The sequence below is a fragment of the Formica exsecta genome, unplaced genomic scaffold (genome assembly GCF_003651465.1).
Source record: "Formica exsecta isolate Colony F162 unplaced genomic scaffold, ASM365146v1 scaffold117, whole genome shotgun sequence".
NCBI classification, from domain to species: domain Eukaryota; kingdom Metazoa; phylum Arthropoda; class Insecta; order Hymenoptera; family Formicidae; genus Formica; species Formica exsecta.
Genome location: NW_021848510.1, coordinates 734,496 through 746,124, shown reverse-complemented (window position 1 = coordinate 746,124; position 11,629 = coordinate 734,496). Strand labels below are relative to the sequence as shown.

The window sequence follows — 11,629 nt, the reverse complement described above, 5'->3', positions numbered from 1 at the left end:
ATTATTTTCTTTTTTTCGTCTGTATTATATAAGCAAGGCTAAAATCTACAGAAAAAAGCCTGTGAAACTGCATGTGAAAATTCAAACTTAAAGTACAAAGGAATACATAACGATAGTGAAATAAATATATCATGAAGCAATATAATATCACACATATGCATTACATTTCAATATATAAATTAACATTAATAAGCTCTCTCAAATTACTAACATATTGTCTATACTTTTAAGAATTTACGTTATCATCAAAATTGTCTTCTTCAAATTAGAGTAATTGAAAATATTCGATACCAATATTGTGAATTCTAATTTCATCGAACATCTGCATCCTGTTAATTTTCCGAATTCGAGGATACACACGACAAAGACGATGTGGCAGCAGAATTAAAGAGATCCCTCGCTCTTCCATCACATTTATTCTTTATTATTTGTTCAGATGTTGAGCGACGTTTCCTTGGTGTTAAATTCAATCCTTCGTAGCTCGTACTCGAGCTGTACAATAAGTTTTCTGAAAGCAAATACACTGATTTAATCTTAAATTGCAAGAGAGCAATCAAAATTTCAACATGTTAAAATATCTAAAATTGCAGAGAACCTCTGGAACGTTTTAGATTCAATTTAGAACGCTGTAGCAATCGAGAATATAAGGGCGACAGTGGTTTTCCATTTGACAAAATCTGCACGCATTTAGTGGAGCGTGCACGAGGAGACAGCCATCCGCTCATACTGTTCCAAGAATTGCTAAAGTCTGATAATGCTGTAGACAACTCGTGAGATGGACGATATTTGCCTGCGTACCTTTTAAATAGATCCTTATGTTTGCCTGGGAATCGTTAATAATTTTATGAGAAATGTGGTCGCTCAATTCTGAGATACAATAAGATTCTAACAAACAACACCTTTCATCGCACCAGCTTTCAGTGATGACCACAGTTTCTCATAGAAAAGATTATCATCCACACATTTATTGAAGTTAAAATTAATCTTGGGAGATTGCAAACATATTCTATAATTTGCAGTTAGTAATAATTTGTTGTTTATATCAGAATTGGAATAAGCATTTTCATTTTTTCGAGAATCACATTGTTCATCTCTAACTATACTGTTAATTCTAATATTCAATGCAATAAACAGCATGTGTAGAAATTTTATTTCTTTGCAAATATTTTGAACAAATAGTAAGCATGGTGATAAATCTGAGAAATCAGCAGCGTTTATATGAAATAACATTTGTACAGATGTCAAATAGAGCAATGTGAGCAAAGTGGAGAATGAAATGATAGAGTTATCCGCATATAAATTGTTGATTGTATGCTTAAATTGAAAAAAAAAAAGATAATTTTGCATAATTTAGATTTCTTTATATATATGATTTCTATTTTACCTGTAATAAGAAATTATTGCAATTAATTTTGGGCAACTTCTTTGCATCAAGACTTCCAGAATTTGTGCTTATCCTCAGGACAAGTTTGCACAAATAATCGCAGGATTCTCTCAATTTATTTAATTCTTTATTTTTTTTATATATGTATTGCATTTTCTCAAGAATGCTTCTTTTCCACACTGCAATATAAAAGAAAGAATGTTGTGAAAATTATTAATAAGTAAAGATTATCTACAGAAACGTTTATCGAACACTAACAACTTATGATGTTTACATCCTCCACATCTATTAATCGTTTTTGAATTAATTGATGAACTGATGTATTAAGAACTAGCTTTTCTATATTTTCTTTTCTATCAAAAATCTCCAATTTGTACACATTTAATATTTCAATCTCGTTGCTGAAATATATAATGCAATTATATAAAAGCTGATGTATATATCCACATCTCATTCATTGTACAAAATGAAAATAATTTGACTTTTTACTTGAGAAAAGTAGTTGCGGTATCATGAATTTTCTGTATTTCCTTATGAGTTTCTATTATAATACTATGTTTTTTAGCAATTACATTACTAAAATATGCTATAGCTAAATGATCCATTAGACTTGGACATGGTGCATTCCACAATTCTCCTTGAACTGAAAAATTCGACTTGGATAAATCGTGATTGTACCGGACTAGGGAGAGCTATAGTTTTTCATATATATATATTTATCATATCGCTTACATTCTCTTTTAATATAAGTTCTAAGCGCGACTTGCGATAATTTCCACATGATAATCAGAAACTTGGTACCTCCCGATTGAATCAGGTGGGACATCAATATTGGTGGAAAATTAACATCGGAATTATCACGCGATAGAATGGAGAGAAAGTTCTTCATCTCGATACGATACGTTACTTCATCCCTTTTGCATAAGGTCGGCCACCTGACCATTTGCTTAAAAAGTGCCGCGTCGTATAAGTTTGACAGATAATGAGATATATGCAGAAAACCGGCCGTATTAGGTTTATCAAACATACCCTTTCAGGAGAAAAAGAGATGTTTGTGTTAAAAATTTCTAACTTATTATATTATATAAAATTAGGTAAATAAAAATTTGTCCTTGCGATATATTTTTCTGTACCTGCCTAAAGTATCGCTGAAATTCGACGCACGGTGGTTGCATTTGCGTGAGCAAAAATACATTTTTATAGAACGACGATCCAATAGTTCTATGACCTTCTAATCTGTTCATTTTATAACGATGTACAGTTAAAAATTATTTTTCGAGTCTGTTTCATCGACGATGTCTATTTACACTACGGAAAAGTGATGCGTGTTCGACCTTTATATAAATTATTTTATTATCTCTAAAAAATTGTGTTTATTTAACGATAATGATTCCATTGTTATGCCTGTGCTACGGCAAAAAAACGGTGGTAAATAACATGATGAACTAATGCAAACCTAATCTTTATCTCTTTTTTTTTTATAATCTTAATTTCTCTTTTTAATATAAAAATAATTACACATATTATATAATAATTTTTGTCTTTCTCAATTAATAGCTACATTAAGTTGTAAAAAATACAATGTATGACTGTGCAATTTTTGAATAACAATTGTAATTTTTGAATCTACATGTGCACCAATCAGATCTCTTTTCTAAAATCTGGTTATTCGACCGTAGTATTTTCTGAATGCAGCCAATGAGTTCAAAGGCATTGATGTAAATGTGGCTTTAATCAAATTCTAGGGAAATTTAAGTTTCTTTTTGACAGTTCTTGTGATGATGCAAAATGGCTACGGTTTGAATGCAGTTTGCGGTCTACAGTTTCTGTGGGAGTCTGTTGTCACTGTCACTAATCATTAATTTGCATGTGTCGAAGAAGTCGATGACTCGCTGACTTATGCGGTTTTATATCGATTTTTCACTAAATAATTGTTGACAGATAATGGCGTCGGGATTAGAGAGCTATATGAATCGTATCCTTTTTATTTTGTTTATCTTTCAAAAGCATGAGAAGTATATTAACCTAAACACTATCTAGATACGGTTTCCATTATCACATCGGATGGTAGGAATTTTATTGTAAGTATATGAATTTTGCTAAATCGCGAGCGCGCATGAATTTACATAAATATAATTCATAATTGCCTCAAGATTCGCATTGAGATATTTATTCTCGATTACATGAGCATAGTAAGCTACAATGTCATATTTACATTATTTTCTTATGTATTAAGATTACTAAACTCTTAATAATTCTCTTATAATATTTTATTTTATACGAGTATTTTATATCGCAAGAATTTAATTGTAATTACTCTACATGTAAACAAAATTTTATTGTGATACTCCATCTTCCATGCGATTAATAATTTGGCTTAATTTCAATCTTTTATTTCAGGGCACGTTAAAAGGCTTTGATCAGACTATCAACATAATTCTTGATGAATCACATGAACGGGTATATAGTACAACGCAGGGAGTGGAACAAGTTGTCTTGGGTTTACATATTATCAGAGGAGATAACGTGTTAGTATAATCTTAAAATAAATTATACAAATAGTAGCTTCAATAATCGTGTTATAACATGATTGTTTCTTTTATTAATACATCAATATTCGCAATATAAATAGAAAAATATAATTTTATTCCGCATCATTATTTGTAAGAAAATAAATAATGGCCATAAACACATATTTGTTAAAAATATTATTTAATTATAAAGTGTCCTTTATTTTTTTTCAGAGCGATAGTGGGAGAGTTAGATGACGAGATGGATGCACGATTGGATTTATCATCGATACGTGCTGATCCCCTAAGTTCCATCTTACATTGATAAATATATGTAGAATTTTGTGCAGTTAAAATCGCCGCTCATTTTCATTCGAAATTTAAAATAAAATCAATCGAGAGCGCTAGAAAAAAAAAAAAAGAATACAACTCTTCATACAAGCTGTATATCGTATAAAAATTTTCCATTTCTCATATAAGATATATATATATATATATATACATATATACATGTTATCATATAATTGTATTTCAAAAAATGCACAGAATTAATATAGTAGTATTTACATCATTGAGATAAAGTAGCAAGAATTTGCATTTAAAATAACAATTATCATCTGTACAAAAATCTTACTATATAATAGTAAACTTTATTCTTTACAAATGTAATTTTGCTCTGTATCATAATGTAGCGATAGATGAAAATATAATCGCATCATAGATTAACATTTAATAACATCTAAATAAAAGATTCAAATATTTTATATTTATTTCTAAATTTATCCTAAAGAAAATATATACGTACAATCCTAAAGAAATTGTTCTGCTTTCTCACAGAGTTATTCAGAATTTATCGTTATTATTATTTGAAGCCGCACGCAAATCTATAGAAGAATTTAATGGAGGCGCTAAATAATAGTTTACATTATGAGATGCACAAGAATGAGCTATATATATTATTTCGAGCAAAAATCGATACAAGACCGGAATTTACATGCTTGCGCATATTTTTTTTTTTTAATATAAAAAAGTATCTCATATCATATATGCCGCAAAATTTCTTTCGCGCACTATATATTGACTTCTTTACAAAATATTGCATTTCACATTAGATTCTCTACAACTCCACGGTATGTTTCCGCGATATGGGTAAAGATCGTGTCATGTCAATGTACGAACCGCTTGCTTCGCGAATCGTACAAAGACAACGTGTACGCAAAAATCGCAAGCACTCAGCGTGCCATTTACATGGAAGACAAAGAAATTATCAACTTGATTAATGTCTCTATTATCGCGTTTGCTCCGCTCGTTTACTCTCGAATTAATTATTTCGGCATGACTTATGTGCTAGGTGTCTTTTTTCGTAGAACCTATTTATAAACTAGTGGATACACATCGAAATATATCTATAAATATCCTTTATTTGACGGATTATATATTTCACTAGCGACGTATTGAGAATTTTATGCGGCAAATTACAATTAGAATGATGGATGTGTTCACTGTATGTTTTGCACGTTTAGAACGCACAGATTTTCCATATAAGTAGAAAATCGTGCGTAAATGAGCATTACATGCAGTTTCTCCCGCTGCATTTATTAAAGAATTACGTACGATGCGAGCTATTGTTTTCTTCGTCACTAGAGTTTGCAATCTGTCGATCATAATCATTATTAATACAGTAATTATTAGAATCATAACTTTCTTGAGTAAGTTCTTAAGTAGTTATAGATTTAATCCTATATAAACGAAAAGTAAATAGCAACGATGATGAGAATTTATATATATTTACATAAATATTTATAATTTAAGAATAAATCTATAGCGCGATAAAATAAATCTGTAAACTTCGTGTTGATACCGTTAAAATAAACTGGAAAGATTAAAATACACAGTCGAGCACATTACATGAACGTATATATATATGTATATATACACATATTTGCAGTTTGATCGCTCATGAGAATTATTATCAGATGCTCAGTCTATATATACTTATTTATTTCCCCCGCTATTTCTTTCAATTATTAGTCACTATATTGGTCCTGTTGCGATTCCTCCGACGGATACGACCGCCACGCTGCCTATTGCTGCCCGGGCCCCAATCATCGCCCATCGGACCAAAACTAGGCCCGTTCGATCCGTTTGGATTAAATCCCATCATGCCGGGCTCGCCAGTTCCACCGCCACCGGGTCCTCCAAAATTATTGTAGCTGCTAGCACAGGGATAAGGAGGGCCGCCTTCGTAGGAAGGAGAGGGCGCAGGACCCAACAGTCCAGCTCCGTTGTTACGTTGCACGTTGAAACGTGGGTCGAAATTCATCTGATTCTGAGACTGCATTGGAACGGGCCCGTTCATACCCATTCCACCGGCGCCATGTGGCATGCCCATGGGCGGCGGCATGGGTCCGGGGTTCATCATAGGCCTCATTGGGCCCATACCCATCGGATAATTTGGACCCATTGGGCCCATCATGCCCTGCGGTGGACCTGGCATGCCACCGGGTGGCGGTCCCACTTGCATACCGACCGGAGCGAGGCCCATATTGGGTCCCATCGCTTCCATCGGTTGCGGCTGTCTTCCCTTGGAAGCGTTGATCACGTTTTGCGAGGATGACTGCTGATTGGAAGCGGCTGCCTCGAGCGTTTTCCGTCGCGGATCCGTACGAACGGTGCATTGCGGTGGAGATTTTGGTATCTCTTGCTTAACCTGCGGCGGCGGCGGCGACATTGGTGAGTCGGCCAGCTCGGGTTGAACAATGCGGAAGATCTTACGAAGACGCGGATCATACTTGACCTGCGCGTCCTCTTTTGTTAGTTTGGTATAGTCCGGTCTGGGTATATCCACCACGTAAACTTTGTACGGCATTGGCGGATGCGACGCGATACTCGCGTCAATCTCGGTACATGGGTCGTGCGCGGGCGCCGGTTTGAATGGCAGACTCAGTATCTGTCGCAGATCTACGTCAGATTTCACGCGAAGATCCGTGTCGCCGAACTCGGTGGTCTGAAAACGCTGCCGAAAATCCATGTCCTGCCGCCTGAGATCCTGATCTGCCCTCGTCCGGAGATCGGTGTCCATATTCGCGTCCATCGCAGTGATACCGGAACTATAGATGCTCGTTTCCAACCTGAGAGGCTTCTGCGATTCTCTCTTAGCGTCGGATATGCTCGGGCTGCTTGGTTTCTGTTCTACTTCTCGACGCTGCCTAGGATCTCGGGACATGCGCGGATCCCTAGATACGGGTGCAGTAATCGAACTCGGTCCCGGTGATAGTCTCGGACTCGACGACATTTCGCTGTCTGATTTGGGATCTTGAGCCAATTTAGTTTTGGATGTGTCTTGGTTTGAATTAGCCGCTTGTTGTGTTTTGTTGCTCGTTGAACTTTGAGCTTTTATAGTGGATAATAGTTTAGACACTTCGGCACTGATGTCGATCTTGCTCAAATCGCCCAATTTGTCCACAATAGCGGCCGGTTGAGGCACGTTAGACGCAGGTGGCGTGGGCGGAAACTCTTCCTTGACAACGATGTTCTGGTTTTTCTCGATGGGCTCGATCTCATCCTTCGAACTGTCCACTATAGTAAGATTGCCACCTTCATCGTCATCGTCGTCATCATCGTCCTCGTCATCCGAATACCAATCCTCGATGATTTGATCGGTACGTGCGTTGGAATCGTTATCCATGTTCTTAAAACTGTCTTGCGCCGCGCGTTGCTGCTGCTGTATTCGCATGAATAATTCTTGCGCCTTCTTCGGCAAATGGCAAGGCGGCACCGCTTCATGTTCGTCCGTAGAGGAAAAGAAAATGTCGTGGACTTGATCGCCTGTTTTTTAAACAAATATGTAATAATTATTCTACCATTATTTTATATCATGTTTAATTAAGTTTTTTGATCATCTATATGTTATATACATACTTTTTAAATAAATTATATAAATGGAAATAAAGAAGTGTGATATAAAAAATAAGAGATATTACTAAACAAAAAACAAAATTGTAATATAGAATAAGTATAAAATTATTTTTTTGATTAAACATTATTAAATCTTTTATCGAATATATATAACTGAAGAAAGGAAAAACCATGTATAATATAAGTAGTTATTCTTACTTTGCTCGCTATCGAAATATTTTTCTTTTTCCTTATCCTCATCTTCAGCCGGTACTTCGATAACGAGTTCCGCTTCTTCGTCTTGATCGCTTTCGTCATCAAGTTTATTTTTCGTAAGACTCGCCACTTTATCGGCTATACTATAAACAGGCGGTGGTTTCTTTGCGTTCAATAGTTGCCTCAAGTCAACGTCTTTTCTCTTTTTCGACTGCAAATTTATAAATAGAATAAATCATAATATACTAAAATCTTCTACTTTCAATTCAAATTTTCAAATAAAATTTATTATATGATATTTGTTATAATATAAATTCATATAATATTATACCTCGTTTAGTATATCATCTTCTCCTACATCCTTTGTAAAATCTTCTTTTGTCTTTTGTACAGTTTTATTTGATTCTGCATTTCTTTCGCTATAGAAGTTTGATGGTGCAATAGGTTGCTTTTGTGCTTGTTGCTGTGTAGCTAAACCTAATGCAGCATTTGGAAGTTGAAGACCAAGTTCATTTGCTGATTGTAGTAGCATAATATGCTCGTAGGGAACTCTATCCTCATCCGATCCCCATCGCGTCTTCTTTCCAGAAGGCTTTCTCTCCCTCAGGTTGGCTTGTTTTTGTGGATTTGTTTGTTCTTCTATTCAGTCAAACAATTTTAAATTTAATATAAAAATCGACAAAAAAAGCAATAAAACAAAATTAAACAATTTTTAACAACAAATAAATATATTAATTTTTCCTTATATATAGTTACCTTTATCTTCTTTTTCATCAGTTTTTTCTGTAGGTGCTGATAGATTCAATTCGAAAAGACTGGGAATCTTTTGATTTGTTGTATCTTGACCTTGCGCTAGAGAACGCGCTGTATTATTTATCATTAACATTGCACCCTCTCTACTCAATCTTGGAAAATCACCAAGAATTTCCTTTGGTGCAGTTTCTAAGTGTTTCAGAAGAATACCTTTTACCTGAAACACAACAAATTTAAATAAAATATTGTTAGTAATAAATTTAGGTACTATTTGTTTTATTCTTATTGGCATTATTCGATTTTTATTTATAATTTAATATAAAATTACATAAAATATACCTGTTCATTCAAAGGCTGATGCGAGAATTTACAATTGTCGCCCTGATTACACTTCAGACCAGTATGGAAGAACTTGCAAGGGAAATCGTGATGCATATACAGACATTTGTCACGTTTAGCACAACAATCCATAAGGTAAAACTTGCACAATTCCATTTTTCTGGGTGGTAAAGCGTTGTGCGAATACGGACAATCGTCTCCCCTATGACACTTTCCTTGCATATAATATACACAGATTGTGTCTGCTTCCTGTCCATGATCATTATTCTGCTGCCGACGACCATTTCGATCGTTTCGGATTTGGCCCCGAGTCTTGTTTTTACCACCACGTTCATTTTTACCACCGCGACGCCCTATCGTACGTTAAAAACACAATCGAATATAATACAACTCACATAATTATAAATTAAATAACTTTAATTGCATATAATAAAAATAAGAAGGATCATACATATAGCGTATCTTAGTTATATAAACATAATTTAGAAAAGTAGAAATTAAAATTCTGTGTGTACCTCCTCCTCCTCCTCCTCCTCCCCCTCCGCTTCCTCCTCCTCCACGTCCAGTGCTGCGTTTACTATCATTTTCTCTATGTCGATTTATATTAGGTCTTTCCTCATAATCCGAATTGTTGTCAAAATTTTCATGCTCGTTTGTACGTCTGGGAGAATTATTATTTTCTTGAGAATCCTTCCTAATAGGTGAGGCTCCTCGTACAAAAAGCATTTCATCTTCATCCTCATTGGCGTTCTCTTCATCACTCAATTTTCGCTTCTGCAAAGTTTCATAAGTCATTAGTAATAAAACAAGGACAACATTGAGCCTATAGCTTTAAAAGCAGTCTTATTAAACCAGAAAAAAAATTTTAGTGCATTATAAATAAAATTCGTTATCTCGTGTGTTATACATACCTTTTGTTCTTTACTACGATCCTCCTCTTTCTCATCACGAACTCTTTTCCGAACTTTGTTCCTGTTGTTCTTGTTCTTCGCTTTGGATTCCTGATTTTTCCCTCCTCCATCCTCTTCCATTGCAGCCTTGATGGCTTTTTCAACATCTCCAGCCCAATCTTCGGTTGGATTCTTGTATTTCAAAAAATGTTTGCCAGCTGCCTGTGTAGGCTGCTGCTTTTTATTTTTGTTAAACTTTGCATCAAAATTTTTATTTGTTGAAGAATCTGACTTAGGTGTTGGTTTAGCAGCCTCTGATGCAACATTTGCTGCAGGGACGATAGCCTCGTCGTCTTCGTCTGATGGAATTTCTCCATCTTCCAAATCGTTATCATTACTGCTGTACATATTTAAAAAAAATTATTTTTAAATTCATGAAAGCATTGCAAAAATTTATAAATTACACTTTATATATTGCTTTTTATGGTATTAATAATAATTAAATAATTTTTATAAATCATATATGAAATATTTATATTTTACAAATCACAAACTCTGATGTCTAATATAATCATATAATTATGGATTTAAATAACAAGATGTTATTTAAATTGGATTCAATGACTGCAACGAAGACAATACTACTTTCACATATTTACATTTAAAAATTTCTATACTTTTTGTTCTGACATATCAAATTATTATCTTTTGTTAATATCTAAAAGAATAAGTTTATATAATATTGTAAACTGTGTTATTATATTGAAATATGGATATAGATTCTGTGTAATATATACACAATATAATTGCGACTTTCTTCGTGCATAATACATTATTAAACAAATATATATAGTTTCCCATGTAAAAGATGCAATTTTTTCATTGCTTTATTGTATTCTTCAATATCGCTACGAGATGAAGATCAACAAGATCTGATGATGTTTAAATTTCTAGGAATACATATCGATATTAAATACATTAGAAAAAGTATATTTCTTGGTCATTAAAAAATTGAGGCACGATAGCTATGATTTTTCCTTATCGAATTGAATTTTCCAATGAGGATAATCCTATTATGAAGCTCTAAATAAAAAAGAAATCCTTAAAACACGCTACGTTATCACCTCGTCATAATTCATAATAGCCTGTCGAAATATCGCGTCTGTTGTGTTTTATTAATGAGCTAAAAATAATGGCGGAGGGGAGATCATGAGGACGGACTCGTCATTGTCGCCAAGGACGAATTGATAGAGCACGCAGTCGAGGGACTATATATGTCATATGGTGGAGAATTCTCGAGAGAGGAGAAACTCGACTCGAGCGGACTATAACGCGGCGGCATCCGAAGCTACTGATCGTGTCGAAAACGTCGGTCTATGGGGGGAGAAAAAAAAAAGAGACCACAGCGTGCAATAAACTTGCACACCCGATAGAAACCGCTCGATGGCAATCTCCGGCGGGAAAATATGTAACTATACGTATATATGTAAGAACGCCATATATATGTATATGTAAATTACAGTTTTATGTAAATAAAACCTGATCGTAAAAACAGACGAAAAAGAGAAGAAAAAAACAAAAACAGAATAACATATATAATATTGTTATCGATATCGAACAAATTTAAATTTCGATCGATA

At 34.3% G+C, this 11,629-nt stretch overlaps 3 protein-coding genes across 4 annotated transcripts; 1 reads left to right on the top strand and 2 right to left on the bottom strand.

The window, feature by feature from the left end:
- Positions 1-18: 18 nt before the first annotated feature.
- Positions 19-3,049, bottom strand: LOC115240565. Of its 2 annotated transcripts, none has more exons than XM_029815798.1 (8): positions 2,518-3,049; positions 2,117-2,414; positions 1,874-2,027; positions 1,643-1,785; positions 1,385-1,563; positions 900-1,314; positions 596-823; positions 19-523 (listed from the first exon to the last, which is right to left on the bottom strand). In XM_029815798.1, the coding sequence occupies exons 1-8, from the start codon at positions 2,626-2,628 to the stop codon at positions 333-335; spliced, it is 1,719 nt and encodes a 572-aa protein (XP_029671658.1). In that variant the 5' UTR covers positions 2,629-3,049; the 3' UTR covers positions 19-332. The 2 variants fall into 2 exon arrangements, with proteins under 2 accessions (XP_029671658.1, XP_029671665.1); XM_029815805.1 differs by having other exon boundaries at positions 19-508.
- A 138-nt stretch (positions 3,050-3,187) lies between these two features.
- On the top strand, positions 3,188-4,318 carry LOC115240606 (U6 snRNA-associated Sm-like protein LSm8). The gene is made up of 4 exons (XM_029815855.1): positions 3,188-3,359; positions 3,425-3,465; positions 3,785-3,912; positions 4,129-4,318. Exons 1-4 carry the CDS (start codon positions 3,329-3,331, stop codon positions 4,217-4,219), a joined length of 291 nt encoding a protein of 96 aa, XP_029671715.1. The 5' UTR covers positions 3,188-3,328; the 3' UTR covers positions 4,220-4,318.
- A 323-nt stretch (positions 4,319-4,641) lies between these two features.
- On the bottom strand, positions 4,642-10,417 carry LOC115240512. Its single transcript, XM_029815712.1, has 7 exons — positions 10,011-10,417; positions 9,615-9,873; positions 9,100-9,452; positions 8,764-8,977; positions 8,339-8,646; positions 8,011-8,218; positions 4,642-7,722 (listed from the first exon to the last, which is right to left on the bottom strand). Exons 1-7 carry the CDS (start codon positions 10,395-10,397, stop codon positions 5,915-5,917), a joined length of 3,537 nt encoding a protein of 1,178 aa, XP_029671572.1. The 5' UTR covers positions 10,398-10,417; the 3' UTR covers positions 4,642-5,914.
- Between the last annotated feature and the right edge of the window lie 1,212 nt (positions 10,418-11,629).